This window comes from Uloborus diversus, chromosome 6, assembly GCF_026930045.1.
Source record: "Uloborus diversus isolate 005 chromosome 6, Udiv.v.3.1, whole genome shotgun sequence".
NCBI classification, from domain to species: domain Eukaryota; kingdom Metazoa; phylum Arthropoda; class Arachnida; order Araneae; family Uloboridae; genus Uloborus; species Uloborus diversus.
In genome coordinates, this window is record NC_072736.1 from 5,064,132 (window position 1) to 5,090,212 (window position 26,081).

The following is a 26,081-nucleotide window of genomic DNA, read 5'->3' on the forward strand; positions in this document are numbered from 1 at the left end:
TCTTGTTTAAAGCCTCGTGTCTTCCGTTCTGAGGGAATATTAACTTTCCAAATCAAGTTCATGATAAAATTTAGTCTTGATTTTCCACATTTTTATTTCAGAAAGTGCAGGATGGTAGCAAGAAAAGCGAGTTAATAGTATTGGACACGAAACGATCGAACGCTATTAACATTGGCATGACGAAACTACCTCCAAAGGGAGCCATCAAGGCAGCCATCCTGAAGATGGACACCACCATCATGAACAGGGAAGGCATCGAGGTGAGATCTACATTTGTCTCATAGTTACAGGTTAATGTTCTTGTATTGCAAAGTCTGAATTACTTTGATGAGGTTTCAATTTATGCAAATTTTCACATATTAGGCGAAATCCTGGCTATTTACAAGCAAAAATAAGGTGCGGGGACTATAGACTCCTGTACTTCTTCGGTGGAAATTGAACCCTGGTTGATTGTGGTTGTTTGAAATATTACCAATCGCTTAATGACATCAAAATCGCCTAGTCCTTATTCCTTGAATGCAATTAAAAACAAATTATCTGTCTTTTCTTGAAGTGAAAACTTCTTTAGGCGCTGAAGAACGGTATATCCTAGAAAGTTGAAATTTGGTACGTAGAGTCCTAGCGGGATCTAGTTGTGTACCTCTCTTTTTGGTTGCATTCGGATGTTTCAAAAGGGGTCTTTTACATCTCTTTTTGAGGGGGAGGGGGACTTTTGGCGACAAATTTGGCGTTTTTTTTTTTTAATCTGGTTTCAATTTTTTTTTACTATTGGCAATATTTAGAGAATTTACCATTAAATCACATTAAAGTTGAAAATATTGGGAAAATTAATCTGAATGAAACGTTTTTATTTTTGCTTCGGTTTGCAACAAACTTGGGGTGAAAATATGCAAACTGTTTCTTTGCTTACTCCAAGTCAAAGACACTTTTATCATTAAATAAGCTTAAAAGGAAGTCATGTGATGCACATACCAGCTCGTTTTTGTTCAATTTTGCAACCGCTGTTTCATACCATCCGACTATGACGAGTGTTTTTTATGACCATGCGTGTGTATTTTAAATTTTAGATAGCTATTTGGTTTTTATTGTTTCAATGTTTGAACATACCAAATTTCATTGAAATCGGACCAGTAGTTCTGGAAATAATTGACCAAATCTGAAAATTCTTTTAATTTCTTACACCAGTGTAGAAAGAGTTTTTTAGTTTCTTTATCTTTTGTTTATCCGTTTCAAAGTTTCCTTTGTTGTTTCTAATTGCTTCATTTTATCAAAATGCCAATTTACCACAGTAGCATTAAACATTAACTACTGTATAAATTTCCATTTTTACTAGCAATAATGATTTAACAAAAATACTTTAATGTCGTGAAATCTTGGCTTACATGAAACACAATTCTTTCTTTCTTTTCTTTCCATTCGCAGAAAATCCTTACGACGATGCTGCCGACAGAAGAAGAAAAAACAAAAATAACTCAGGCTCAACTGGACAACCCCGACATTCCTCTGGGGTCGGCGGAACAGTTTCTGCTGACACTAGCCTCCATCAGCGAGCTGGAAGCCAGACTGAAGCTCTGGGCTTTCAGATTAGACTACGAAACCATGGAAAAAGTAAGCAGGAGACGAAAAAAAAAAAAACCTTTGAATTTGATAGCTTTAAACAGTCTACAGCAAGAAGTAACAGATTTTCTGGGAGGGGGGGGAGCTTCATCAACAGCGTTAGAATACATGTAAGACGATTCTGTGTTGCTTTAGTTGCTTATGCTATGACGTCCTTTTAAACAAAAAAGTCATCTCTGTTAATTTATTAACCATAGGAGCAGTGCGTATATCACGAATGAATTGTTGCTTTCGCATAGGTGACACGCATAATGGGGTGGTTTCCTTCAGTCAAAAGTAGTACTTTTAGTCACTGAAATTGATAGAATAAGCAAAAAAAGAATAACTTGAATCCAGAAAATACTTTTGTTTTCCCAACAGTTATTTTTTAATTAATTTTTTAAAATGTCCAATTTTTCAAACAAGGCGTTGGTCTTGATGACGTTACAAGTGATGCACTTTGCCGCATCTTTCACCACGTTTCCACGTTATGATAAACAAGAAGCGAATTAAAATTGCGCTCTACGCTTGCTGTCAACCATGTCGTTGCCAATACACGTGAGTAAAGATGCGAATCAAATATTTTGCACAAAGAATGGCAACACGGAATGGCATTTTGTCATTTGTGATGTCGTAGGCTGTAGCCGTAAACGATAAAAGCGCTCCGATTTAAGTTTTTTTTTTTTAAATATTATGCAAAAACAAATTATTTAAAAAATGGTCAGATCCTATGTTTTTAAGCATGCTCTTTCAGAAAAAAATACTTTAAAATTTTTGGAAACGACCCCATTAGCGTAAAATATATTACATCTTTCTCAATTCAGTCGTATAACTTACCCTAGGAATCCCACTACTTTTGCCATTAATGAAGAAGTTTCTTTTATTCCCAAAACATGTTTTTTTTTTTTTTTTTTACCTGTGGGATAAACACTGTGACACAGATGTACAGCTATCAAGTGCTCGAAATTCAGCTTTGACTTTTCTTAAGTGTGATTAAATTAAAATAACTTTCCATAACTATAATAAACATGCATAAGTAAGGCACATTGAAATTATTGAATTTTGTATTAGTTTTAAATGTAATGTACTGTTGCTAAATCCTGATAGCTACAGTTAAAAAAATTTACGTTAATTTAAGTCAGAATTGTTGCTTTTTATGCATTCAACACTGTAAAGAGATAAAAGTGGAAAAATGTTCGTACATAACTTGTTTTTTAATGATGCTGTTGTGACACGTTGACCCTAAAAAAAAGGCAGTCTTTCAGAGAGAGAGGCTCCATTTCAACTTTGCTCCTTTGTTTCCCTCATCAATCATACAATTTCACTCTACAATTACAATAACATAGCAATGAATAGAGCTTCAATTTTTTTCTGAATTGTATGTTGATTTGCTATTAAATCAGTCAACTCTCATTCCAGAATTGAACCTCCATTTCTCGTCTGTTCTAGGAAGTGGCTGAACCGCTGATGGACCTGAAACAAGCCATCGTCGAGGTGGAGACAAGCCAGACATTCCGGGCCGTCCTCTCCACCCTCTTGACTGTCGGGAACTTCCTGAATAATTCCACTGTACGTGCAACTTACGTCAAGTAACATCTTGTTTACGTTTTTAAGGATCTAATACACTCGTTGGTCAATGAATTAGAAACGTTTGAGAGAAATTTCTTTCCTTACTCGCCCTGTGCAAGGATCTGGAGGGAGTATCATGATATGGAGCATGTTCTGCAAGCATGGAAGTATCTTGGTATTCCTCGAGAGTAAACAAACAGCCATGCGATATCTAGATATACTGTCAGATCAAGTGCAGCCTGCAATGTTGCATGTTTATTCGGATGGCGACGGATACTTTATGGACGATAACGTAACAATGCATCGTGCCACAAGTGTTGAAAATTAGTTCGCCGAGCATCAGTCTGACTTCCAACCCCTTCTCCGGTCACCGCCTAGCCCGGATCTTAACCCCATAGGAAATGCGTGGGATATGGTGGAAAGACGCATCCTCCTCTTCCATCTCATTTACGAGATCTAAAAAGCTGCACAGCCAATGCATGGTATTCTCCGGGTGTAAATGCACCCCAGAAGCTTGTAGACTCGATGCCCGAACGAATCAGAGCAGTTATCCGTGCAAAAGGTGGTCCAATAAAGTGATGATCTTGGGTTCCTAATTCATTGGCCAGCGAGCGTATAATACTTCGATTTGATATTGGTTTGATCTGAGTCACAACTCCCACAGAAGGATGATAGATTCAATCCTCCCCCTCTGTACCCATAACATCGAACTTTCAATACAGTACAACCTCTTTTATCCGGACTCACTAGGGCTAAAGGCAATTCGGATATACGAAAGACCGGGTAATATGGGTAATAAGTAAAACAAATTGGTAAGTTAGCAAACTTATCTTTTATTACTGCAAAAAAAGCGATGCTTTGCACACAATCACATAGGATTGTTGCTCGCGAACACTTCATCATTTATGGTTCAGCTGCAGTAAGGGCCCTATAGTGGAGGAGCCGACGCATCCACCATTTTGGAGCAAACTTGATCCAGTGCTTCGTAGCGATAGAATTGCTGCTGATGTTTACATTTATTTAACACGTGTTAAATTGAGTCGAACGGGTGGTTGTTCGGCTGTTAATTGTGTAAACAGCTCCGAAAAAGGATTTCAGCTCTTCAGATTTCCAGCAGATGCAGAAAGAAACGGGCTGATGTGTGCATCACATGACTTCCTTTACTCCAATTTAATGTCATTTCCCCATTATTGGCAATTTTAATGTGATTCAATTGTTTACTCTCTAAATATGACCAACAGTGGCCAAATTGAAACCAAATTTAAAATTAAAAAAAGAAAAAATCGCCAAATTTGTCGCCAAGTTGGCGACCAAAAGACTGGCGATATATCGCCAAGTGTCTGACAAATTATAACACCACTTGAGTTTACATCGAAATTAACAATGATTTCCTCCCAAAAAAGGACAAAAGACCCCCTTAGGAACATCCGAATGCAACCAAAAGGGGAGGTGCACAACTAGATCCCACTAGGAGTCTACGTACCAAATTTCAACTTTCTAGGACATACCGTTTTTGAGTTATGCGAGATACATACATACATACGCACATACATACGTACATACGGACGTCACGAGAAAATTCGTTGTAATTAACTCGGGGGTCGTCAAAATGGATATTTCGGGTGTCTGTTGGCTCCTTGGCATATATCCACGTGTGGTCGAGTCAAAAAAAAAAAACTCAACATTCATTCGGGGGTGAGAAAAATGGAAATTAAGGCCGAGTTCTGAGTAAAAAATTTTTCGCGAATACAATACTTCCTTTTTTGTAAAAGGAAGTAAAAAGATATGGATAAATAATAGCCCGCGAAGTGATTGTCAGCCTGGAAACGACGCCAACTGTTTCCAAAATTTCGCCAATGTTCACTTTCGCTCTCCGACTCTCTCGTTCCCTGTTTGGCGAATGATTGCCAATAAAGGTAGCTTTCCCTGTTGTACGCTTTCTCCAAAATGGCGGATGCGTCGGCCTCTCCAGTTATAAGGGTTCTAAGCTGCAGTGGTGTCGAACTGACGCTCCAAATACGCCATGTTGTTTATCGAACTACCTATGCAAGAGTTGTACATTTAATCAAAATAAAGAGCAAATATTTGACGCATTTTTAGTTCGGTTCTTATTATCATAATTTAGAATTATTATTTTAGTGATTTTTTTATTGAGCAATCACGATTGCTTATTGTTCTCACTTGACTGTTTTGATGTCCTATCATTTTATTTTCCCGCCGCCACCCTCCGCACCATCACCGTCGACCGGCTCCTCACGATGCTGCTCCTATACCACGAAAGCCGTCTCCAGGTTGCATCCATGTCCTACACACACGCGCATACATGCACAACTACACACGCACGCACACACACATACACCTACACACACACATTCATACACACAACTACCCACACATTCATGTCTGCACACAGACACAAACACATATGCCTACATACACATACCCCCCACACAAACACTCATACACACAACTACCCACACATTCATGTCTGCACACAGACACAAACACACATGCCTACACACACATACACATACCCCTACACACAAACACACATACCCCCCACACACAAACACGCACGCCTACATACACACACTCGTGATTGCAAAAAACATAATTTGAATTCAAGATGTCAAAATTCAAATTAATTTTTTTTTTTTAACTCTACACATTTGGATAAACCGGAGATCAGGAAAAAACGGAGACCAAATAAGCGAAGTTTAACTGTACTTATAACTTTATCTTTTTAACCGTGGCTATCCTTATATGAACACTGGGGGAATAAGAAGCAAAGATTTATACGCAATGCTCCAACCTTTGCCCGGTTTGCGCTGAATAGTATAATCGTTCTAAATTGAATGGTTAACTTCAAATAAAATGAAATTTTTAAACAATATAACTACATTATTTATACAACTTTTACCCGAAATTAAAACTTAAAGGCAGATTGCCTCGAGCTTAAATACCTTTCCAAGCTGAAGAAACTTCGAATGCAGCTAGTTTACAGTTAAAAAGTTACGACTTAAATAAAGAAGGATTAAATTTTCAACAGATACCTCTGATTTTTAAAATGCATCTATCCTTATGCAACACTACTTTTTTACGCACGCATATCCTTATACAAATAAATATACATGTGACTTTTCATTTTTATGGGGATTATTACTTTCATACTATAGGCAGGCAGTTATTATGGATGCCTATATACATAAGTCTTCCTTTTAAGTCGCACCAATTCTAATAAGCAAGTGTGCAGTATAAATTATTAGTTATGCGCATTATGCGCAGCCAATCAGTAATGAACAGGTCTGTCTAGTATTGGCAATATCGATTTGGTAATCTACACTCCAGGAACACCGTCAGAGGGTTCTGAAAATAGCATCTTTCAAAAACACCCCTGCTTCATTTTATCCAATCTTAAATTTTTATCGACGGTGTGATTTATTATGTTAATGCTTCTCCGTCACCAATAGTTCATTGGTATGTACTCATTCCTTAGCTATTTTCTACCTCATAAGTACAGGGTGTCCAGCAAAGGACTCCCTGGTTTCAAAATTAAATTTCTCGAAACAAAGGACGATATTGGAATAAAATAAACGGTATGTTTATTTTGAAACCCATAAAAATCATACACAGGAACTTGTAAATTAGTTTTAAAACGTTCCAACAGGTGGCGCTACACGCTGTAATTGCAATAAACGTCGCCATAAATAGTGCTGCGAAGAGGTTGGACGATAATTTGTAGCGTATATGTAAGCATATCTGAGAGACTAAACTACTGCTGAAACAACTAACCTTTTCGCAGCACTATTTATGGAGACTTCTATTGCAATTACATTGTGCAGCGCCACCTGTTGGCATTTTTTTAAATTTATTTCCGAGTTCCTGTATATGATTTTTATGGGTTTCACAATAAACATACCGTTTATATTATTTCAATATCGTCCTTTGTTTTCGAGATATTTAATTTTGAAATTAGGGAATCCTTTGCTGGACACCCTGTACATTTTTGACATTAACTAATATATTTAAGATCTTTTCAAGCTAATGTGTCCATAACTAATCAATTAAAAGTAAGTATTTAAGTCATGGGCACGTATGACCGTAATTAATTTTTGGCCATTTTTACTCGAAATTGTTATTTAGGATTAATAATAAAACATTAGCTAAATTTGGAAAACGATAGATAAAAATATAGTGGTAGAATAGTTCTGTTTATTTCATTTATTTATTTATTTTTATTGTTGTTGTTTAGACAAACCTTCGAAAAGCGATTTGTCAGTTATCCATTTTTTAATTTTATTGTTGATCGAATCATTAATTCAATATAGTTTAAGTTTGATTATATTTTAGTAAAAATAAGTGTTTTAATATTGTTGAATACTTTTTTGTGTATTTCCTGAATTCAACTTGCATGACCTTTACTAGTTTTTAGCACGATTATAACTAAAAGAGTAGGCACATAACTGGTCAAACCAATGTGTTCCAGGAAATTTCAAAAAATCTACATAAATCATAATTATAAATTATCTAGAAAGTCGCCCGTCAAGTTATGACGGGTGAAAATTGCTACCCTCCTTCTACATTTGAACGAAGCCATTGCCTGTTTGGTGATACTACTTTGACAGTTTAAATTTTAACCCTAACTCCAGTGGATTAACCCTAAACTCCAGCAGATAGCGTTCATAGTTGACCGTTATTGCATTTCTTCATTCCCTTGAAATGACACAGTCTTACCAGTAAAAAGTTAAGTTACCGGATCGAGTTCAGCCCTGTCACAGTAAAACCCTTCCCTGCATCTCAAACATTGCTAAAACACATTACAAATTATCATGCCGTGGCGCGAGTTTCATTGTTGAAACACGCGGGTTACTCGATCATTGACTATTATTTATATGAGGATGAAAATATCACTGCTATAAAAGTGAAATTTCGAAGTTCTAACACCAACGGTGTTAGAACTTCGTTGTAGTTAGTTACAACGTTGTAATTAGTTACAACGTTGTAATTAGTTACAACGCTGTAATTAGTTACAACGAAACTAATTACAACTTCGTTGTAATTAGTTTTTTACATGGACTAGCACTACAGCATGTGTATCCAAATTTTTAAAAACCCTTAGCATGCCCATAACTAATTAGCCTATAACTCTTCATTTTAGATGTCACACTCTCTATATCCCCTTCAGACCTGGTGTTCGGTATACCGGACATACACTTTTAAAAACTTCTAATCATTTAATAATTGATTCAATTAATTGATTTTTTTATTTATTTATTTATTTATTTTTTTTAGTTGACTCTTTACATTCTACTTATTATAATCTGTGAAATAATTTTTCGTTTTGGGATTGACAACACTGACATATAAGGATTGAGAGGTAGAGAGTGGCTCATTTTTCCAACCGTGAATTTTCATCTGAAAAGCGAGGTTTTTTATCCTGATATTTTTTTTAAACATATATAATTTTTAATTAATCGTTTCAAGCGCTTATATTATGTTTTATAATTGTTTGTAGAACATTTTATAATGAAGTTTGTTCGATATTTTATCGTTTTTGTACATGAAATATTGATTTCAAAACTATAAGTCCGGAATATTGGACGTGCCGTAACTCTTTTAATTTTTCTCCTACAAACTCAAAATTTTGTCTATAAGATGCCCTTTACCATAGTACACTGTGTACCAAATATCAACATTTTTGGCCTAATATTTCATAATTCCGACTGAAGGGGATATGGATGTACAGGAATTCACTTCTCTTCATTTTCAGGCGAAGGGCTTCAGCTTGGAGTACCTGAGCAAAGTGCCCGAAGTGAAGGACACGGTCCACAAGCACTCCCTCCTGCACCACATCTGCACCATCGTCATGGAGAAATTCGCGGAGTCGACGAACCTCTACTCCGAGTTCGGGGCCGTCACCAGAGCCTCGAAGGTAACACTGTGACATCGAGGGCACGATCTTGCATGGAGAAACGCAATATTGCATCTATTTGATGCAATATCAAATATCATATATGATGAATAATCATGTATTAACCAAAATACTGATTTCATGAAGCAGAACAAATCCAAGAATGTTCATTAAATCTATAGCGAATGGCGCAGGAGAATTCATAACTATTACTAATAATTAATCTGTAGCGTTTCATCACAGAACCGTTAAATATTACACTGGTTATCATAAGTTAAGGAAAAATCACAAAAAAGACGATTACTCAAAAAGTTACATGTAGAATTTTATGAAACTTACCCACAATATGCAACACATAGTAAGATATTAGACAGCATAAAAAGAAATTATCAGACAATTATGGCAGCGTAAAAAATTATCACATCCCTAAAGTGAACAAATCTAAAGTGTCAGTTTGCTATAGGGAAAGAACCTTAAAAATGGAATATGTTCCCCTCTGGAATCAATACAGCACATACAGTAATGTGTGATGCTTTCAATTATGCGGTTTATCAGTTCCACAGAAAGCGGAATCCATTGCTCTTGCAAAGCAATATCAGCGCGGCAAAGATCTGAGGGGGCGGGTTGGGAGCAGCTCCTTAAAGCATCCCAAACGTGCTCGATAGGAATCAAGTCCGGGGATCGAGCTGGCCACTCCATGCGGAGAAATGTAGCCTGTTGAAGATAATCATCGACGATGCGAGCTCTGTGTGGTCTTGCGAAATTGTGCTGTAACAGGAAAGCATCACCTATTGCCCAGGCAGATAGGCGCACATAAGCATCAACGATGTCATCTCTATAAACCTGAGCATTCACGGTTCCCCTTGAAAGACATGGAGGTCTGTGCGTCCAACTAAAGAGATGCCTCCCCAAACGCAGATACTGCCTCTTTCGTATCCACCTCTTTTGTGGATGTTATGCAACATTCACACTGCGTCCGTACATCCGTCACCGACGTATGCTTTTCTCCCTAACACCAGTTTTCGGCCATCGTTGCCATGACAGCAAGCCGTATTGTACGGGACCCGTCGACGGGACGAGAAGCCATATATCTGACGGCTCATCCGTCAGATATCTGGCTTCTCGTCCGTCGACGGGTTCACACTACATTCCATCATAGATTTTAAATAGCTGCGTAATTAGTTTTAACTGCATGTAGTTTCCTGTTTAAATACGACAACCGTTCATATCTTCCATGTAATTTTGTTGGTAGGTCGATTTCGACGAAGTTGCCAAGAACTTGGTTAAGATGGAAACTGAATGCAAAGCTTCGTGGGAATATTTGAAGGCAGTAACGAAACATGATGGTATACCCATCAACAAATCCAGGTGATGTGAAATTTAGAAATTTTCAATACCAAATTGTCACATAATCATATCATTATTTCTAATAAAATCTATGAATATAGAAGTTTAAATGAAAACCCTTAAGATAAACTACGAGGCATCAAAATATAGAGAACACTGTAGTTTTTCAAAGCTAACATAGAACCTCTTGGCTATGATGGGACTTATTTACCTTGCGTTCGACGAACCTCACCGGTCGACCGGTAAGTAACCGGTTACTAACCGCAGCATTCTATGATCAACCGGTTACCGCAACGGTTACCATTCTAAGCAGTTGATTGGTTGATTGGAGCACATGATCATTAGCTGTCACGTGATTAACTAACCGATCGCTGCCGGTCGTGCTCGTCGAACGTAATTAGCAATAGAGACGTTGTAAACAGTACGTTACCGTCCTTAAGCGAGGGCTAAGACAGAACTACATGCACTAAACTAACAACCCGAATGTCATATCTAGAGACTGCAGTTTTTTCCTTGTTATAGGCTCATCAGTCTGAAATAACTCATGAATGAGCTCGAGACAGATGTTCTCTTACTGAAACTAAAATTACCAACATACTGGATGCAAAAAAAAAAAAAAAATCCCATCGGTATATTGCATTACAAACAGCTTTGATGCACTTTTTTTTTCCTAAATATTTTGAAAATTTACGATGCTTTCATTTCAATAGGCAACTGAATACAATGCATTAAGTGTGTTGTTGATGTGGATATTGTTGATATTTTGATCTAGGTGCATAGAAGTACAATACAGTTGAACCGAACCAATGTTTCGGTCACTCGTCTGGTCAGTGCTAATTTTGTATTAGGTACCATTTTGCTTGGCACTCTAGGTTTCCTTAAATAGTTTTCCACCTCCAGCTCAGTCACTCCTATGTCGGGCTGATGAGTGCTAATAAGCACGAAACTGTTGTCCGCGGCTAGAATTGACTGAGCTGGTGGTGTATTTCATGTATTTCTGCCTTAACCCTGGCTATAGGGCGGTTACTTACTGAATACAATACAGTGTATCAGAATTTACTAACGTTATAACTGATATAACATATAAATAATGGCGTACTGAAATCATAAACTTGTTTAATGTTTTTGCAGGCTGTCTGACTTCTTGGATGATTGCGCACAAAGAATCATCGTTCTTGGTATCATTCACAGGAGAGTTGTCAACAGGTAAGTATTTTGGCCGGTTTAATCATAAAACAAATCACTGTTATTCTTATCATTCTGAAACTTTTATTTTGCGTACTGTTTTGTAAAAGTGTGACTTGGTTAGATAAATAAAGAAAAAATATTTAAATAATAATCTTCTGAAGTCAAATTCAAAGAAAAATACCACGAGATAAGCAAAGCACAAGTAAACATGGAAGTTGGCCCTTAGTTCTGCCTCTTTGATATATTGGGGGGAAAATCCTTTGTGTAAAAGTTTACGAACCGTCTCCACTAATCCTGCGACCCCCATGGTTTCAAGTGTGACCCGCTCGGCCGTGGAGGTAGGTCCGAGTTGATTTCGTTTATAAGAGTTGATCAGCTCTGCGTCGGTATTGAATTTTACCCTTGCGCTTTCAACTCTACCTCAGTTTTTTACGCTAGATGGAACATTACACAAGCCACCGTGAAAGTTCTCCCGAACAGTTAGAGGTTTCTTAAAATCGGCACAACTCACTCCAGAAGTTGTGTAACTTATTCCAGAAGTTGCACAACTCGCTCCAGAAGTACACCCATTTTTTTTTTAGCAAGGATAACTTCTCACATTTTTTTACAGTGTATGAATGAAAGTGTAAGGAAATATTTAGTCCAATGTGACGGTGTCAATTAGGTTAACGTAGAACTCAACGTCTGGAGGACGTATTAGGTCACTCCAGACGTTGTACAACTCATTCCAGAAGTTGCACAACTCGTTCCAGAAGTACACCCATTTTAGCAATGATAACTTTGCACATTTTTTTAGTGTATGAATGAAAGTGTAAGGAAATATTTAGTCCCATGTGACGGTGTCAATTAGGTTAATGTAGAACTCAACGTCTGGACAACGTATTTTTGGACATTTTTTTACAGTGTATGAAAGAAAGTGTAAGGAAATATTTAGTCCAATGTGACGGTGTCAATTAGGTTAACGTAGAACTCAACGTCTGGAGGACGTATTAAGTCACTCCAGACGTTGTACAACTCATTCCAGAAGTTGCACAACTCGCTCCAGAAGATGCACAACTCGCTCCAGAAGTACACCCATTTTAGCAATGATAACTTCGCACATTTTTTTACAGTGTATGAATGAAAGTGTAAGGAAATATTTAGTCCAATGTGACGGTGTCAATTAGGTTAACGTAGAACCCCTATAACTGGAGAGGTCGACCCATCCGCCATATTGGAGCAAGCGTATACTTATCGCACAACAGGAAAATACAGAATAAAAGACATTCCGTAGAACACTGCAACATGTTAACAAAGATTACAGAGCATTTATAACGTAATGATAGTAACATCATGAGAAAAAAATCGATATTAACCTCACACAAGCAAGCTCCATTTCCAGGCTGCCAGTCACTTCGTCGACTATTAATTATCCAGTTCTCTTTTCTTTCTGCATCTGCTGGAAATCTGAAGAGCTGCAATCCTTTCTTTGTGGAGCTGTTTGCACAATTAACAGCCGAAAAACTACCCATTTGACTCAATTTAACACATGCTAAAGAAATGTAAACATCAGCAGCGATGCTATCGCTGCGAAGCACTGGATCAAGTTTGCTCCAAAATGGCGAATGCATCGGCTCCTCCACTATACGGGCCTTAGGTTAACGGTTTGACGGTGACACATTGATGGTGTGACAAGTTTCATATGCAAGGCCGTAGCCAGGATATTTTTTCGGGGAGGGACATGGTCGGAGGCAAAAATGGTTCCAGACATGTAATGGGAAAAAATAGCGTTTAAAAATTATGTTTATTATGTTGTTTGCAAAAATTAAACTGAAAGGTAATTAAAAAATTAGTTTCTAATAATTATTTTGATTAACTACTTCAAAAATTTCATAACATATTTAGACTCGACAAAATAAGAGAATTAACTGCCGGCACTTATACGGTCTATACACTGTAAAAAAAATCCGGAAACGTTTCTGAGTATATCGTGCAGCTGCGGTTCATGAAATTTTCAAAAACGTTTCTGAGTATTTCGGAGTTATCTTTCTATAATGTCCAGAAACGTGTCTGAGTATTTCGGAATCCTCTTTCAATGTTTCTGAGTATTTTGGAATACTCTTTCTGTAATTTTCAGAAACGTTTCTGAGTATCTCGGAATCCTCTTTCCGTAATTTCCAGAAATGTTTCTAAGTATTCTGTGCAGCTGTGGTTCATGAAAGTTTCGAAAACGTTTCCGAGTATTTCAGAACTCTCCAAACAATTTTCAAAAACGTTTCCGAGAATTTCAGAATCCTTTTTCCGTGATTTTTTCTAAAATATAATTCTTTACTATAGTATTGCATACCATATCAGTTTCAGTTCTTTCATATCTAACAGCAATGAAACAAGCAATTTTAGAATCATTCGTGGATTTTTTTTTTCTGAATTTCTAATGACAAATAGCATGGTTAACAGCATAACATATGCACATTTATAAATTTTTGAAAATTTATGAAATAATATAGTAGTTTCATTCGTAATCACAAAATCGTCAGGGGAGGGGAGGGGGGGTACTTTATCAAAAGTGGGATTGTTTGTTAAACAATCTTAAACTTCAGTTTTTCTCGCAATATTTTCAAGACAAAATTATCAACATATTGTATTTTTAATGCAGAACTTAGAAACATATCTTGTATCAAACTTGATAGCTTTTATTTTCGGATAATATTTGACAGAACTTACCTTCCCTTCGCGTCAAGTCTATTTCTCTGACGAGCAAAGTGAACCGAAAAGTGCAACAGAGAAATTGGTGAATTTAAATATGACACCAAGTCCTCCTGTTGGAACCATTCGGGTTGATTCTTCTGTTCTTGCCCTTTTCCAGTTCATCACAAATATAAATACTTAATCAAAATAGGTTACTGATTTTATTTTTACAATTTGCGCAAAATGCATTATATATTTTATTTATTAAAACATTGAATTCTATTGCATGATTACTCCATTTCATATATACGAGATTCCCCCCCCCCCTCACACCATAAGAGTGATGGTGAACCCATAAAATGCTATAAAGAGCTCCCCTTTTTAAAAAAAGCAATCCCTGAAAATGTCAATGGCAGTCTGCGTGGTGAACGCCCCTCGTCTTCTCCCCATATGTACTTTGTATATTAATAACATAGTATTTAAAAAATGATCACTTTTAAAACAATGACATGAAATAATATTTCTTTTTATTTCGGCTTGTAAATGCAACTGTTCCATTTTTGCCACTGACTCATTCCTCCTGACTATCCTATATTAAACTAGTATATCCACGAAGGAAATGTTACTTAGCGAACAACTAATGTCAAGGAATTTTTTATTGTCAACCACATTTAACAAAATGAATAAGCACATGAATTAATTGCATAACTATGTTGCTTACTAATAGATAACTGGGCCATTTTCTAATGGTATAAATATTTTTAAATAAATGAATAAATTATAATAAAAAAAAGATAAATAATACTGGTACATTTTTTGTGAAGCATATTACAATACTAGAAAACATTTGCATTACCATATTTTTAATGAATTAAACAATTGATGTTTTTTTTTTTTTGAACCAATGTATGTATATCCAAGTATTTCGAAATAACTTTTCTGTGATTGCTTTTCAAACATAAATCTTATTTCTTTTGCGTAATTAATCAGTTTCAATTGGTTACAACAAATAGTACACTGCGCACATAGGTATGTAGAATAACTTTAAATTAATTCGAAAAACCCAAAAACAGTTACAATTGGAGCCTCATCAAATGCAAATCAACAAAAATATAAATGTATATAATAACATGCTTTAAAATATTCATTAATACTTACAAGTGAACATGAGAGGAAGAAAATCTAAGTACCTCCATTACAACTGGATAAGTAATCCAAAGGGTTTCGTTTCATTAAGTATAAAAACGGCTGTTGAAACTCTTCACGCTTGAACACACAATATATATGAAATCATGGTCGCACCGGAAATTGTAAAGAAGCAAATCGTTATTAACTAACATAAAAGCTGCGTACATCGTCTAAAAAATAAAGGGCAGCCGAAAATGCAAAAGCGTAAAATTAGTTTCGACACAATTTGCCACTCTCTAGACATGAAATAACAAGTAATCCAATGCTAAACAGTTGCTGACTGCAGCAACCATAGATAAGGAAAAAAATAAGCTCTCGTTATTTCCGACTCACTGGCGCCAATGTTGGAAGGATAAAATACGTTTCGAAGCATTGCGCCTCACTTCCGCATCTAGATTTTTTGAAATAACAGAAAGCTTTCTGAATAATGAGGAGTTCGCTATTGGATGAAGGATTCTTATTATTTCGGAAACGTTTCCGATATACCCAGAAACGTTTCCGAAATTTGTTACAGTGTAATACATGATACAGTGTTTATTACATGTCTACAATTACAAATGCACGCCACAGAGGCTTTTAGAAAAACTTTCGAGCAAGTTAGTGAAAATAGTCACAATTGAAAAGCAATCTACCATTGCCACCTGAAAAAAATAATACTAAGAAAGAATGTTTTTAAAATTTTATTTTCTAATAAAAGTCATTAACATTCTGGGAAAGAACTAAGGTGTAAAAAAGTTAGGACGTTTTGATTTTTTTTTTTTTTAATGTGTATGTGGGTGTGGAGGTGGTGAGAAGGAGAAAGGGTCTGACTGGAAAGAAGATTTGTATAACAAGGTCAAGTGAAGGAGGAGTAGAGGGAAGAATTTTGATCAGATAGTTTTCGTTTCTTTATTTTTTAGGGAAAAGTTAAAATTTCGGGGGAGGATTTATCCCGACGGTCCCCACCCTGTCTACGGCCCTGATGGAACCATCCTCCTAGTTGTAGGAAAGTTAAGAGTATGAATACAGACAATAAGACAATTTTCTGCTCCAGGTTTTTGAAACTGCTGGTGTTCCTGGGATTCCCGTCGCACCAGATCCGAGAGGCGAAAGTGCACAATGTGTGCAAAGTGATCAGCGAGTTCGCCCTGGAGTACAGGACGTGCAGAGAGCGGGTACAGCAGCAGATAGAAAAAGCAGCCGCCCTCAAGGAGAGGAACAAGGCCAGGGCCAAGATGGTGGCAGAGGTGAGTGACTTTGTTTTGTAGATACTATTTTTTGCAGGGCTGCAGATTCGGACTGATTTTTTGGGGTTAAAGAATCGGAGTTGGAGTTCGGAGTGAAAGGCTCAACAAACTCCAAGAGTCGGAGTCGATATTTTTTCCTCCAACTCCGCAACTTCGCCACTGCGGTGGAGTCGAAGTCGGACTGATGTTGGAATAAAGAAGTCGGGGTCAGAGTCCAAGGATCCGAAATTCGAGGAGTCGGTCATTTTCTCTCCTACTTCACAACTCTGCCAGGGCTTCGGAATCGGATTGATTTGGGGGAAAAGGAGTCGGAATCAGAGACGAAGGATCTAATATTCTCGGTGTCTGTCATTTTTTGGAATCGGTGTCGAAGGATCTCACATTCCCGGTGTCTGTCATTTTCCTTCCGATTCCGAAACCCTGACTTTTGGTTTCCTATCGATTGCAACAGCTACAAAATCTTTGCCGCAGACTTTCTTCCCACGTCATTGGTTTTGCGTCGTTAACCCAGCCTCACATTACGAATTGTTTTACGATTAATTGCAATTTGTGCCGTCATTAAAAAGAACTCATCAAGAGGACTTTTATTCGTTGCTTGCGTTATGACGTCGTGTGCAACACAGCACATGTCTTATTTTGGTGTAAAACCATGGCAACACAGGCAACAGCATGTTTTGTAGCTGTCGTGATTTGTGTGAAACCAGTTTATTTATCTTTGCTAGTAAGAGCTTGAAAAGGAGCCCTGGTTCTTGAAAAATACATTAACTCTTTTTACACAGTACATGTTTTGACATTATTAAACCTTACAGTTGAATAAAGTATGCTGAGTCAAGTAAAGTACGTACGTTTGAAAGTCAATACCTGTACTTAATTTACGTACTTTAAACGTGATAAGTGAGGTTTGATAACTGAGGATAAAATCTGGTTTTACGTAAGTTGAGTTTTAGTAGGTAAGTCATGCCTACATGTTGATAACAACTTGCAATGAAGGGTAGACAGGGGCACGTTTACGCGGATTTTTTCTCAATGAATTTTTTAGATTTTAATTTTGAACCTATGAAATTTTAGACATTGTGGTTTTATAAAGCAGTTAATGGAGTCAACATTTGTATATCCAGTTATTGCTTAGCTTGTGTTTTTAACCATAAAAAAAAAAAAAAAACTTGCACCGAGCATGGGGCAAGTTCGTGGCAAGCATCGAGTGGGGCACGTTTATGCATAATAAGAATGATAACAAGGAGTAAGTGAAATAGATATTGTTACAAATTCTGTAAATAGTAATTATTGTAGTAACGTAACCTGTAAATAGTTTCCCGTAATGAATATACAACCCCTTAACATATGGCTAAAGTATACAACCCCTATTCTTTTTTTTCTTATTTCATTCACTGATTTTATCAATGAAAGTGTAGTTGTAGAACGTTGTAGCATTTTCTAGAATATTTGAGAGATTTCTTTTCGGTGTGTATATAAGCCGTTAGCGATGGATAAACAGTTTAGTTTCGATTGAGATTTCGAACTGAGAGCGTTTTTGCTCTGTTTATTGCGAGGCATTTCGCTGTGTTGTTTTCGTATTTGGAAGTAAATACGTGTGTAAACGTTGAGTTTACGGTGTTGTGTGATAGTTTCTTAATTGCTGATGAATAATTTAGCAGTTGTTGACGATCTTTCCTGTACATAGTGTAAATAAATTTCCTGTGCTTTTATCAAGAACTGTGTCTTCATTTCAAGAAAGTGGAAGTCGCACCGAATCCGTTACAATTTGGTGCCCAACGTGGGGCCTCTTCTGGACTTTCTTGGAGTAAGTGTGACTTTGGACATTTTTTTCATAAAGACTGTTTGAATTTATAGACTTTGTTTTTATGGTGATTACTCGCGCAATGGATGATCAATTAAAACAACTTCTGGCAGCAATTAATGCTGTGAAAAGTGACTTGACCGAAAGTTTGGCGACTAACCAAGAACAGTTAAATAGTGATTTAACTGCTAAAATTACTACAATTCAAGATGAAATAAAAAGTGACCTAACGTCGATGAAAACCATGATGGAGAATCAACTAACCGCAATGGGAGATAAAGTTGATGCTCTGGAAGAAAAATTTGATACTGTGGAAGAGCGTATCGCCAATGTGGAAAATAAGTTGGAAGAACAAGACAAGAAATTTACTTCATTTAAGGAAGAAATAATTAAAGACATGGAAAGGAGATTGGCGACCGCGGAAAGCAGCTCTGTACAGTTTTGCGCTCCCACATCTGTTGCTCGACCGTCCATTAAACTGGCCACATTTGATGGGAAAAGTTCGTGGCAGGTGTACAAGACCCAATTCATGATAGTGGCGGAAGCGAACGGATGGGACTCTGCTTCCAAGGCCTGTCATCTTGCAGCATCCCTGAGAGGTGACGCAGCGGACATTCTTCAGACCCTTCCGGACAGCCAACGCCTGGATTTCGCCGCCGTCACATCTGCGTTGGAGCTTCGCTTCGGTGAGAAGTGCCAGAAAGATTTCAGCCGACTCCAGTTGAAGTCCCGTTTCCAGAAAACCGGGGAAACCCTGCAAGAGCTAGCGGCGGACATCGAGAGACTGTCTCATCTTGCTTTTTGCGACTGCCCTGCGGATGTTCGAGACAACCTGGCACTCAACTACTACATCGACGGGGTTCGAGATCCGGAAATCCAGAAAGCTCTACGGATGGCGGATGTCAAAGACCTGAATTCTGCTGTTGTGTATGCGATGAGATACGAGGCCGCCCAAGAAGCAACCCGTGTGGATCGCCATCTAATCCGGACTCAGGAAGCTGATGAGTCTGATTCCAGGTCGTCCCACCTCGCTGAACTTGAGAGACAACTCGGTGACTTGACAAGACATCTGAGCAGCATAACAGCCCAAAAGAAACAAGAGCGGAAGTGCTGGAAATGCGGTAGTGAAGGACACCTGCGAAGGAGTTGTCCGGCTCGCCAAGCTACGCGAGGGAAGGAAATCACCACCACCAGAGCTCTGCAGATTTCCTCTTCTAGTAGTGGCAGTGATGGACTTTTCATTTACGCACATGTAAATGGGAACCCCTGCAGACTGATTGTCGACACTGGAGCCAATGTGACAATCATTAGGACAGATGTGGCTCGTGAATTTGGATTGAAACTGCTGTGGATATCGCCACGCGTAAGTCTCCAGACTGTGACAGGTGACAAGATCGAGATTGACGGTAAAGTGGACTTGGAAATAGTGTTTGGGAATGCCACCTACCATCATACGGCATTCGTCGCTAATATCATGGACCCCTTCATTCTCGGATTGGACTTTTTGAAAAAATATGACTTTACTCTCGACTTCAAGACTAATGAGCTGCACTCGATGAGAGAAGACATAGCCGTTTTCCCTGCTGAAAGTGATGTAAAATCCGCTCATCAAATAATAGCCCAAACAGATTTATCGATTCCCCCAAGGTCAGAATCATTAATACCTGGCTCCCTTGAAGAAAGCAATAGTTTTCGATTTGGACTCATTGAATACCCTAACCTAAGCAATAACCTAAAAGGAGTGCTGGTAGCATCTACGCTTGTGGACCTTTCCAAGGATGTAATTCCTGTAAGAGTCGCCAACGTGAGTGAAAGGCCAAGGAATATTCGGAAAGGTGAAGTGTTAGCAACTTGTACTCCAGTAAACTGCATCATTAGAAGAATCAATTCCCCCGAAACTGTGTCTTCTGAGTCCTTGACATCGAAGTTAATTGGGAGTGCGCCATTATCGAAAGATCAAAGAACTGCTGCGGAACAATTGGTGGACGACTTCAAGCATCTTTTTTCCTCTACATCGGAGGATGTTGGCCGTACGAATTTAACGCAGCATAGGATTTACACTGGAGAACATCCCCCTATTAAACAGCATCCAAGACGACTACCGTTCGCTAAGAAGGAAGAGGTTGAAACCCTTCTGAAAGAGATGAAGGAGAATGATGTAATCGAACCTTCATCCAGTCCTTGGGCCTCTCCCATCGTCTTGGTCCGAAAGAAAGATGGCTCCACCAGATTTTGTGTCGATTACCGACGGCTGAATGAAATCACCAAGAAAGACAGTTACCCTCTTCCACGGATAGACGACACCTTGGACACTCTTTCCGGACACAAGTGGTTTTCGACCCTGGACTTGAAGAGCGGCTACTGGCAGGTTGAGATACACCCTGATGACCGAGAGAAGACAGCGTTTACAACTGGACAAGGCTTATGGCAGTTTAAAGTGATGCCCTTCGGTCTCTGCAATGCACCAGCTACGTTCGAGCGTCTTATGGAGACAGTGTTAAGAGGACTTTCCTACGAATCCTGTCTGGTCTACTTAGACGATATCATCATCGTGGGACGCAGTTTCGAAGAACATCTGGCAAATCTTAGGAAGGTGCTGCAAAAGCTTAAGGAAGCCAATCTGAAGTTAAGCCCGTCCAAATGTAATTTGTTCCGCCGGGAAGTGAACTACCTTGGTCACATCATCTCTTCTGAAGGTGTACAAACCGATCTAGAAAAGGTATCTGCGGTCAAGAGTTGGAGTCGTCCCGAAAACATCCATCAGCTGCGAAGTTTCCTGGCGCTCTGCACGTACTACAGGAAGTTTGTGAAGGGTTTTTCCAACATTGCACGACCTTTGCATAAGCTGACGGAGAGCAAGCAAAAGTTTGAATGGTCCAAAGAATGCGAAGATGCATTTCTACGATTGAAGGAGGCTTTAACATCAACGCCTATTCTCTCTTACCCTCAGCCTGGAAAATCCTTCATCCTAGACACTGATGCGAGCCACGAGGGCATCGGAGCTGTTTTATCCCAAGAAATTGACGGAAATGAACATGTCATCGCTTACTGGAGCAAATGCTTATCAAAGTCGGAGCGAAATTACTGCGTCACCAGAAAGGAGTTACTGGCCATAGTGAAAGCTGTAGAACACTTCCATCATTACCTCTACGGCCGAAAATTTCTGCTTCGGACAGATCATGCCTCATTAACTTGGCTTTTGAACTTCAAAAATCCGGAAGGCCAGATAGCCAGATGGATACAGCGGCTCCAGGAATATGACATGGAGATCAAGCATCGAAAAGGGTTATCTCACGGTAATGCTGACGCTTTATCAAGGAGACCCTGTCCTGAGAACTGCCACTATTGTTCCCGAATCGAGAAACAGTATGGAACGACTAGCCCTACCGCCTATCAGGTGACAGTGACTCCAATATCATCAGAACCTGATCCATGGAGTGACGACCAAGTTCGAAAAGATCAACTTGCAGACCCCGACATAAAACCGATTTTGGAGTTCATGGAAAGTGACAGTCGACGCCCTAGCTGGCAGGACGTTTCCATCTTCAGTCCTGCAACAAAAAGATACTGGGCTTTATGGAACTCACTCCATTTACGGAACGGCGTGCTACACCGGAAATGGGAATCTGACGATGGCAAAACATCTAGGTGGCAGTTACTACTTCCCCGATCAAGGATTTCAGATGTTCTGAAAGAAATACATAGTAGTGCGACTGGAGGACATTTTGGTGTCTTGAAAACCCTCAATAAAGTTCGGGAGCGCTTCTTCTGGAGCAAGGCGAAGGATGACGTGGAGAAGTGGTGCCATTCTTGTGACGCCTGTGCTGCTCGTAAAGGACCGAAGAAGAGAAGCAAAGGGAAGCTACATCTGTACAACGTTGGAGCTCCTTTCGAACGAATTGGGATCGACATCCTGGGTCCTCTACCAAGAACTGCTGATGGGAACAAATACATTCTTGTTTCCATCGACTACTTCACCAAATGGCCGGAAGCATATCCCATTCCAGATCAAGAAGCTACCACCGTAGCAGAGACTCTAGTCCAACATTGGATCTCGAGATACGGAACACCTTTGCAGATTCATTCCGATCAAGGGAGGAATTTCATCTCTGCTGTGTTTAAGGGCCTATGTCAAATTTTCGGAATTGAGAAAACTAGGACAACACCACTACACCCACAATCGGACGGCATGGTGGAGAGATTTAACCGCACAATCCTGAATAATCTCTCACTTATGGTCTCCAGAAATCAACAGGATTGGGACAAGAAGCTACCTTTGTTCCTGCTGGCCTATCGCAGTGCTGTCCACGAGACTAACGGATATGCCCCATCTCAGATGCTCTTCGGACCAGAGCTTCGGCTACCTTGTGATCTCGTCTTCGGTCGTCCTCCGGATGCGCCTGCATCGCCTGAGGAGTACATCCAGGATCTCCAGGCCCGGTTGGAAGACGTTCATAACTTCGCACGAGAGCGAATCAACATCGCGGCGGAGAAGATGAAGACCCGATACGACACCAGGTCTACTGGACATGAATTCAACGAAGGCGACAAGGTTTGGTTATGGAATCCCATCCGACGGAAAGGTCTGTCACCCAAATTGCAGTCGCATTGGGATGGACCCTACAAAGTCCTTAACCGACTAAATGACGTCGTAGTGAGGATCCAAAAATCACCTAATGCAAAACCTAGGGTTGTACATTATGATCGGTTAGCCCCATACTATGGCCATAGTTCATGAGTATTTCGTAAACAACCATGGTTGATAACATAAAAGTTGTAGATAATTTTTTTTTGCTTTTAATGTTTAGTAATATTTCTTGTTATTATTGTGTTTCCTATGCATTATTGGTTATTATTTAATGTGTGTATTTGTGAACTTGTGATAGAAGTTTGCACCCTTTCTGGGGATTGTACTGCCCGGGACGTGCAGTCCTTGGGAAGGGGGCAATTTTACAAATTCTGTAAATAGTAATTATTGTAGTAACGTAACCTGTAAATAGTTTCCCGTAATGAATATACAACCCCTTAACATATGGCTAAAGTATACAGCCCCCTATTCTTTTTTTTCTTATTTCATTCACTGATTTTATCAATGAAAGTGTAGTTGTAGAACGTTGTAGCATTTTCTGGAATATTAGAGAGATTTCTTTTCGGTGTGTATATAAGCCGTTAGCGATGGATAAACAGTTTAGTTTCGATTGAGATTTCGAACTGAGAGCGTTTTTGCTCTGTTTATTGCGAGGCATTTCGCTGCGTTGTTTTCATATTTGGAAGTAAATACGTGTGTAAACGTTGAGTTTACGGTGTTGTGTGATAGTTGCTTAATTGCTGATGAATAATTTAGCAGTTGTTGACGATCTTTCCTGTACATTGTGTAAATAAATTTCCTGTGCTTTTATCAAGAACTGTGTCTTCATTTCAAGAAAGTGGAAGTCGCACCGAATCCGTTACAATATTAAACCAAGTTTAACTATTTTACTTTTCTAAAAACACTTTGAAAATAAGAAAATCACAAATAATTAATTAAAGAACGTTTTATAGGCTACACTTAAATCATAGGACTAATTGCTAATTAAAAGCAGAAACTATTTAGTCATCTTCTTCATCACTGATTTTACTAACAAAAGCAAAGTACTGATTTTCGCATACTTGTCAAGGGACTGCGTTTTGACATCTAAGACATATAACCCTGTCTTGTCCTTTTTCGATTGGTTGTGTGCTTTCAAACAATAGATGGAAGCAGAATTTTCTACTTCGTGAACATAATCGTTCATGAATTTCCTTTTTACAGAGTGTACTAACTTTTCCCCTGTCGCAGGATTTGGTTTCATACTTTTTTCTTTGATGTCTTCTATTTCTGCTTCAATAGAAACTTGTAAATTTTAAAGTAATTTCTTCTTTTTGTTTTGTTTTGCCCATTCTGTTTTTTTCTTTGTAACTTCTAACTGCTCTTGGCTGAGGGTTTCTTTAATCGGAGTATCAGTTAGGAATGTGAGCATCATCTTTTGATTTCCTTCCCTCGTTCCTGAGCTTTGCTCCTACTTTTCCAAATGGTCTCAGTTGGAGCAGTTCATATGTGAAGATGAGGAGGGCCTACTGGGAGAAATACTTGGATTATCGATAAGCCTTTTTATTATTTTGACATCTAACGTAGTTCTGTTAGTGTTTTGAACGTAATGTCTTACGATCTTTAAAATAAGAAAACGTATGACAGGCTGAATAGTGCGCAAAGTTAAAGCTGAACAAGCATGAATACAACACTATGTGATTGTAAGCTATAAGATACGAATCTGTTAATTAATTAAAAATGAATGGTGACTTTCAAAACTAAAAAACCTGAAAATACTAAAGGTTTGAGACAGTACAGAGCGAAAAAAGCGTCCGGGTCCCGTTTAGAAGTAAGACAGTAGTAAGACACAGTAAGAACATCCGTAAATGTGCCCCGATGAAAATACGTAAACGTGCCCCGTCGGCAAGTTTGGATTTATTTTTAACGTGCAACAAAATTTAATAACTTTTCTATCCATACAAATACAATTAAAAAAAAAAAAGATAAAAATCTGCTATTTTTTATATATTTATTTGTTTATAACAAAGTATTATTTATTCAAAATAAGCTTCAAATTGTTCAACGCAAAATTTGCTCGGCTTGGTAGAAAACAGATTTTAATATCCGCATGCTAAACCGAAGCTCGACTAATGCTCAAAAACTTGGAGAAGATTTGCTCAGGAGCAGCATCAACCTGGTATGACTGTTAGCTCTCCATTTATAACTCGTTTCGAAAAAAGGGCACTGCGTACACGTACCCCATGCTTAAACGTGCCCCGGTCTGCCCTACTATATGTTTCAAATATACAACAACAAAAAGAATTCCATACTCACAACCCTCACTTTGCCGTATCCCTTCAAAACTTATTTGAACTAAATTCGTCAATTCATGAAATAAAGTTTTGATTTTACTAACGGGAGCAAAAACGCTGCCAGATTAAAGTACACTTGATTTCGCAGAAGATATCCTTAATTAATAGGTTGTTTCGTTCAGTGATGTACAAATTTCTTATTAATGTTTTTTTTTTTTTTCTCTCAAAAAAAAAAAAAAAAGTTAGTTTTGGGAAGGCAAATTTTTTCAAGGATATAGAAATAATAAGCTGTTTAAATTTTGTAACGTTACAATAACTGCTGCTTACTTTAATTATGCAGTTTCAGTTGCTCAATCCATTTGCACAAATGAGACATTCTTACGTATATATATTTGAACTTTATTCAAGGAGTTATAAACTTTGGTGTATAGTTTCTATGTATTGGAATACAAGGTGCCATTATGTATCGCAATATGAAGTATCAACTTTAAAATTAAAAAAAAAAAGTACTTAAAAAATAATGGTTTTGTACGTATTGTGGCCGTTCAGTATCGTCCGCAGCACGTTCAAATAATTATTACTTCCTTTTACAAAAAAGGAAGTACTGAATTCGCAAAAACATTTTCACCGAAAAATCGGCCTTAATTTCCATTTTGCTCACCCCGAATGAATGTTGAGTTTTTGTTTCAACCCGACCACACGCGGATATGTGTCTAGGAACGTACAGACA

At 38.3% G+C, this 26,081-nt stretch overlaps 1 protein-coding gene across 1 annotated transcript in view; it reads left to right on the forward strand.

Annotated features, from left to right (window-relative positions):
- The window catches only part of LOC129224166 (uncharacterized), a 245,757-nt gene that overhangs the window by 211,778 nt on the left and 7,898 nt on the right, over nucleotides 1-26,081 (forward strand). The window contains exons 31-37 of the mRNA XM_054858583.1: nucleotides 102-260; nucleotides 1,423-1,608; nucleotides 3,046-3,165; nucleotides 8,936-9,097; nucleotides 10,329-10,444; nucleotides 11,555-11,629; nucleotides 16,500-16,692. Coding sequence (XP_054714558.1) covers nucleotides 102-260; nucleotides 1,423-1,608; nucleotides 3,046-3,165; nucleotides 8,936-9,097; nucleotides 10,329-10,444; nucleotides 11,555-11,629; nucleotides 16,500-16,692 — 1,011 coding nt within the window. The remainder of the gene's footprint in view (nucleotides 1-101; nucleotides 261-1,422; nucleotides 1,609-3,045; nucleotides 3,166-8,935; nucleotides 9,098-10,328; nucleotides 10,445-11,554; nucleotides 11,630-16,499; nucleotides 16,693-26,081) is intronic.